A 7,302-nucleotide genomic window follows, 5' to 3' on the forward strand; every position below is an offset into this window, starting at 1 on the left:
GAGATATTCCATTGCTAGATGAAAAAACTTACAAGCAGAGACTTGGCTTGTGTCCAGCCTAAAGAGTAAGTGTCCAGGAACAACTGAGGCTGAATGGGCGGTGATTTTATAAGACAGTTGGACAGCGAAGAACTGGGAGGAGACCTGAGACTTATCCTGACCCAGCCTCCAACTATCCTTCAGTTTCTTCCTCTATAAAATGACAGAGCTGGTCTAGTCTAGAATATCTCTCTTGTAGCACGACCATTCTAGTATTTCTTCCCATCACCTTTGCCACAACTGAATAGATTCTTCATCGGGTGCTTGAGGACCTGAGGACTAATAGTTAACAGGTATCAGTGGAAAGTGAGGCATGAAGAGAGAGTGGTAAGGCAGAGAGGTGAAGATTGTCCCAAGTCATCAATCAGATCAAAAGTACTATCTCTTTGTTCTCTTCCCAGCCCACTTTGTATTATGGGGTCAATTAATTTAGGGCCAGGGTTTGATCTTTACTGTAACACATAATTCAATTCAGCATTCAGATACATCATTTTTCTGTTACAGAAAGAAAAAAGAAACCTATCAGCTAATATCTGAGGCTGGTTTGGAATCCAACCATTGGCCCTATGCCCAGCCTCTGAGCAAATAGTTGGTTTTCAGAGACTGAGTAACTAGATGCTGAATTCAAACCTCACGGTTTCCTAAATGGCAAATGCTGCTGAGAGTGGAAAAGCAGATCCTTTCCTTCAAGACTGCACATAAAATTTGCAACCCAATCCCTGCGTCAAACAGTCTGGACAGATGATCCAACCGCAACACATAGGCTATTTTAATTCAATATGTTTCTCTTTTGGAATTCAGAAATGGCTTGGCTTCAGTTCTGCTGGTACATTCTGAATGGTTAATTCTTTACACAGAAATAATTGCTGCTGACACTACTCATTCAATCTTGGTAGTTTTTAAAAACTGTACCAACAAAAAGCAAGGGAATAACTAATCATACTACACTCATATATAACTATATATATAACTAGTATAACTTATTTTTTAATGTGGGGTAAAGAGTAGTTTCAACATCAAAAAATATTTCATTTCTAAATTTAAAAATGCAAAGAATACCAAGTGAGGCCATTAGAAATAATAACATCTCAAGTCCATAAAATCACCAGATTGGGAGTATAAGAAAATGAGCAGGAACTGCTAAAATTCTTGCTTTAAAAAGCAAACATTTCACTAGGTTTTAGAGCACTGACTCAAGAACAGTCACTAACATATCAAATTAAACATTCTGAAATTAAATGTTCATAAGTCATATGAGAAGAGAATCTAGAATTTTCCTTATTCTTTTTTATTATCTGAGCTCTCATGGTCGTAGTTACTCTTTTGAGCCAAACATGGAGCCTCGTTTCACTAGTCAGTCTTAAAGAACAATCATAAAGACCTAACATTTATTGAGCAATTGTTACATTTTCAAGCACAATGATAAAGGCCTTTATATGGTATTTAATCCTTCCAAACACCCTCTGTGGGTAGGTACTATCATTATCATTATTTTACAGGTTAAAAACTAATGCTTCAAGAGGTAAAGATATTTGCCCAAAGTCAGAGCCAAGGATTCAAAGAGAGGTCTGTTAAATTCCTGAATCCAGACTTAATTATTATGTGCTCTGGTTGCTCATAAGACCTCAGGTCTGGGTCCTGTCATATCTGTAGAACATCGAAGCAGCATGAATACAAACGTACTTCAAAGCATTGTGTGTAAGAGAATCAAATGAGATAAGGTTTGTGCAAGACCTCCCACTTTGACCATGACAATGGTGATAAGACAGCAAAGCCCCGCCCAGCTGCTTTCATCAACACTCTCTCCTCTGAGCTTGGTCCCTGAGAGGCCGCGCATTGGCATCCAGATTTTCACCCCACATCTCCATCTGGGCCACCAAAATAAAGAGATTAGTGGTAAAAGAACAAGCAGGGAGCATGTTGGTATCTAAAATCAAAGACAAAAAAGTCTGTTTCCATTAATTAATTTGGACTCCAATGAATCGAAACAAAGAATAAAATTAAAATATTTTGCTCTGTAAATGTGGACCTATAGAACGTGGGGCAACTATGCTCCTCCAAAGAGTGACAAGGATTATGGAAATTATCATCATTTATTGCTATTAATACATATGTTATGTATATGTCTGCGTGTATGTGCATTGCCATGCTATTTGAAACTAACAGTAAGTTTAAAGACGCATATAACTGCTTATGTGAAACTACATACTTAAGAGCATATTCCAAATTACATCATCATCAGTCACTACTGAGGAACAAATAAGATCTGTCACATACACTTCCACACACAAACTGATTCTCTTGTATGTGTCTCTCTCACACAGCCCTAGTGTCCCACACACCTTCCCATGTGCCCCAGAATTGGCATTACCATCACGAACACTCACTCACAGTTGTATAAGTGGTACATTGTGAGACAGCCTTCTTGTCTCAGCTCAGCAGAGGGTCACATGACATAAGTACAGTTTTAATATACCGAGATAACAATGTGGTTACACCACTGTTTCTCATACCGCGGTCTTCTATATCCTACGCAGAGAAGGCACAACACATACTCATACGCGTGTATCAAATACAATCATCTTTCATAGTCTGACACTGACAGAATCAGTATGTGATTATGGTGCCCCAGTGTTCCAAGTCTGCAGTATTTTATCCCACTAGAGCGTGTTGATTTTATATCAAAACAATACTGGCTGAGCATCTGCTTGTGTGTGCACAAGCATCCTCTAGTATCAGAGATGGTTTTACCCAGTATTTTCTTCAGTCAAATTCTTTCATACACATATAACATCTCAGTTGTCATTTATTTAGAATTTAGAGAGCTCTTACATGTGTAAAGAGAAGCGATAGCTGTAAGCAAAGGAGGCATGGGCATCTCTGATTAATAATCATGACACTACAGACTCCGAGCTCCTTGAAGTCAGGGTTGGGTCTTGTTCACCATTTTATCCCCAGTGTGTGGAACAGAGCTTGGCATTCAAACCTATGTGTTGTATAAACTGATGAACATGAAGAATTATTCATATAGTCACTTGTACAATTACTTAGCATCTTTCACATGTGATGATAGCCATAGTGTCACGTCCATTCAGTCCCAATGACATGTAAGTCACCTACATGGTCAGAGAATGTCACCTGACTCATACTCAACGCCAGTTCATTGGGTCACATGGTCAACACGAGGTACAGCTACAGCCTCACACAGTATTCTCTCCATCTTGCTCTGGTTGTGTCTCTGTGGCAAGACTGGTGGCCCACACAGCTTGACACAGTGCCTTGTGAGGTCCTACTTGGCCTCAGAGTCACTTCACCACACTTCTCCACACACTTTGTATCAACTTCTCTGTGCAATGCTGGATCTGGGGTGCCATTGTGTCTGTGTCTGTGACCCCCACTGTGTGACACAGCATCTCTGGGGTCACATTCAGTCTCAGTTTCCCCATCATCTCATACCACAGTGTCCTGGGGTCACACACAGGGTGACAATGGATCTGGGGAGCCACACCGACCATGTCTCAGTCTCACAGTGTGACACTGGGTTTGAAGTCCCACGCAGGTTGACAATGAGCTGCAGAGTTACCCACGACTCTGCAGTACAGTGTCTCGGTCTTGCCCTCTGACTCAGTCTCCCCCACTCAGGCCCTTCTGTCGCTGACCCTCCAGTGCCCTCACCTTGTCAGGTCCCGCAGCCGTGCCTCCTCCCCACGCAGGTAGCGCCGCAGTAGTCCCAGCAGCCGGCGCTCGGGCGCCAGGGCGCGCGCCACGCTGGTCAGTGCCGAGAACGTGTCCCCACCCGCCGCGGCTCCTGCCGGGTCCCCTGCCAGGAGCGCCAGCACCGCCAGCAGAGCCGCCAGCCGCGCCACGGAACCCATAGCTGGCGCTCGCGCTGGTCCTCTCAGACGGCACAGCCTGTCCCCGGCCCCGCCTCTCGTCGACACCCAGGTCCGCTCCTCGGCCCCGCCCCGTCCGCTCGTGCTTCCCCGCCGCCCGCTTAGCCCCAGCCCCCGACGCTTCATTGCTCTGACGCCTCCCCTCACCCTCGGTCTCACGCTCTCCTGCCCTTAGCTCCTCACACTGCGTGAGGGCTGCCCGCCCTCCACTAAATCACAGCCTGTGGCAGGTGTTTCCACTGTGCCCATTTCACACTTGGGGAAAATGAGGCAGGGATTGGGGTGAGCAATGAATTCACTGGCAATGGCTGTAAAGACCATCCCCCAAACGGGGATGGAAACACAGAAACACCACTGGATTCTGATGGGGAAATCTAGAAGAGTAAATGATGTGTTATGGTCACAGCTGCACAGGTAAAGAGCTATGAGAGAGCAGAGGAGAAGAAAACATATCACAAAGGACTTGACATCTGAGTCATCTTAAAGAATGAGTAGAATTTTAACTGGAGGTAAAGTGGGTAAAGGCCATTAGGGTCAGTGCATGACAAATCTAGGCCCTATAGGACATAGAATTCAAAGGTCCTGGGTCACTGTTCCACACAACATATCCGTGGTCACTAAAGTAAACAAAAATATTGTGCTGAGATCCAAATAGGCTACTTATTCTTTTCCCTTCTTTCCCAGGCACTGTTAATTTATTCACCTAACAAATATTTAGCACTTCTGTTACTGTGCTGAAGACACAGAGAAATAGCAGGCCCAACCCTGGACTCCCAGGGGGAGACAGAAAGGTAAACAACCACAATAAAGTGCTATCTGGATAATTGAGGGTTATTCGATGAGCAATGGCAACTCTGAGAGGGAGCCCATCCCATGCCTAGGTAGTGGAGAGGGCTTCATGGAGGAGGCGATGTGTGCAGGTCCAAAAGAATGAAAAAGAATTGTCTGGAAGATGACAGGCAAGGGAGGGGTGAGCTTTCCTGGAAGATGGTACCTGTGTGAACCAGGCTATGGAGATGGAAAATAGTTTACATTCCAGAAATAATAAAAAATTCCTTGTGTTCGGGGCTCTCAGATTGTTAAGGGGATTTGCATATCAGACTAAGAGATTTAGTCTGTCCTCAGTGAAAATCCAGTGAAAGTTTTTAAGGTGACAATAGTAGTCATTCAGTGACTGAGTGAGGTCTTTTTCTTGCCTAATTACCTTGGCTAGAACCTCCAGTATAATGCTGAATAAAAGTGACAAGAGAAGACATCCTTGTTTTGTTTCAGGTTTTGAGAGGAAAGCTTTCAATCTTTCACCATTTAGTATAATGTTAGTTCCTTTCTGTTCCTAGTTCACTGAGTGTCTTGTCTGTCAAATCCATTTCATCATCCATTGAGATGATAATGTGGTTTTTATCTTTTACTCTGTTAATATGATCTGTTATGATTGATTTTTGTTTGTTGAGCCAACCTTGCATTCCTGAGATAAATCTTGTCCATATATGAGGGACCAGCCCCGCCAAAAAAACCCAGAATTATATTCTGGAGGGCAGGCCCTTTGTAGTACAGGCCTCTCCCACAAGGTGAGTGTTCTAGGAACCCCTCTGTATCACTGTACCAGCTGGTGTTATTGTGAGAGGTTGCATTCAGCTTCAGAGAATTTTTTTAAGATTCTTTCAATGCATTTGTCCATTTCATGACGGAGATTTATGAGCACACCTGACCACACCACGCTGAGTGTTCAGCAGTTTTTGACCAGTTCACTCAATCATGCCCCCAAGCGACTGTTTTCTGTTTCCACAGATGAAAAAAGTGCTCAAAGGGAAATGTTTGGCCCATGTGGAAGATGTGAAACAAAAAACAGCAGAAACACTAAAAGGCATCAAAATTGATGAGTTTAAAACTGTTCTGAGTCCTGGAGGTGTAGGTAAACATACTTTTCCTCCTCATACAACTACACAAAAAATTCAAATTAGACTACAAAAACAAATATCACCCATAACCATCAGAAAATTGAGCTGTGTGGAAGTCTTGACAACCAAGGATTTAATGAAGGCATATTCATCCAGATGGGTAGGAGGGGTGGAGATGCAGAGAAGGTGGAGAGGTGGTGAGGTGTGGAGAGCCACAAGAGTGGTGCAGAGAGGTGGTGGAATGAGCAGCCCCACATTCACGTGTGGTGTATAAAAATCAGGAGGGATACCTCAGGAGTAAGAGATACCAGACACAAACTAGACCACCCAGAAGCCCAGGGTTCCAGCACGAGGAAGATAAATCCCCATAATGTCTGGCTATAAAAACCAGCAGGAGTTGGGGGTGACAGAAGAAACTGCCAGATTTCCAGGAGACTCCTCTTAAAGAAGTCTGTAGGGACTTAGGAGTTAAGCAGGCACACTCCCTCTGGGATTCAGCTCCAGGGAAACAGGTGGACAGGCACGGGTGGCACGTGGGGAGAAAAGGAAGAGACTGGAAACAGGGTGAGTGCCAGGAGACAGATTCCTTCTGGGGAAACCTCAGGAAGCCAGGCAGTGGCATTATGCCCTCTCTGAGCCCTCCCACCACACAGAGCCACAAAGTGGTGAAGTGGGTTGCCTTGCCCCAGTGATCATCTAAGGCTTTGCCCCACATGATTTACAGGTTCCCTCTTCTATAACAGACCTCACTACTGAGACAGGGAATCAAAGCAGCTCTACCTAATACACAGAAACAAACACAGGAAGCTGCCAAATTGAGGAGACAAAGATATATGGCCCAAATGAAAGAACAAAACTCCAAAAAAATAATTAAACAAAACACAGATATCCAACCTAGCAGATGAAGAATTAAAACACTGGTGATAAGGATGCTCAAGAACTCATTGAGTATGACAATAGCATTAAAAAAGACCCAGGCAGAAATTAAGGTTACATTAAGTGATACAAAGAAAAATCTACAGGGATCCAACAGTGAAGGGGAGGAAACTGAGAATCAAATCAACAATTTGGGACATGGGGAATGAAAAAGCATTCAATCAGAGCAGCAAGAAGAAAAAAGAATTTAAAAAAATGAGGGTAGACTAAGAAGCCTCTGGGACATCTCCATAATACCAACATCTGAACCATAGGGGTGCCAGGAGAAGAGGAAGAGCAATAAATTGAAAACTTACTTGAAAAAATAGTGGAAGAAAACTTCTCTAATTTGGTGAAGGAAACAGACATACAAGTCCAGGAAACAAAGAGTCCCAAACAAAATGGACCCAAAGAGGACCACACCAAGACACATGGTAATTAAAATGCCAAAGGTTATAGATAAAGAGAGAACCTTAAAAGCAAAAGTAGAGAGTTACCTACAACAGAGTTCCCATAAGACTGTCAGCTGATATCTCAAAAGATACTTTGCAGGCTGG

General features: G+C 43.5%; 1 protein-coding gene across 1 annotated transcript in view; it reads right to left on the reverse strand.

The window, feature by feature from the left end:
• Window positions 1-3,932, reverse strand: part of P4HA3 (prolyl 4-hydroxylase subunit alpha 3) — a 36,282-nt gene extending 32,350 nt beyond the window's left edge. Inside the window, exon 1 of the mRNA XM_090267764.1 lies at window positions 3,715-3,932. Within this exon, the coding sequence (XP_090123890.1) occupies window positions 3,715-3,914 (200 nt within the window). The 5' untranslated portion in view covers window positions 3,915-3,932. The remainder of the gene's footprint in view (window positions 1-3,714) is intronic.
• Between the last annotated feature and the right edge of the window lie 3,370 nt (window positions 3,933-7,302).

This window comes from Furipterus horrens, unplaced genomic scaffold (assembly GCF_987537825.1).
Source record: "Furipterus horrens unplaced genomic scaffold, mFurHor1.1.pri manual_scaffold_2, whole genome shotgun sequence".
NCBI lineage: Eukaryota > Metazoa > Chordata > Mammalia > Chiroptera > Furipteridae > Furipterus > Furipterus horrens.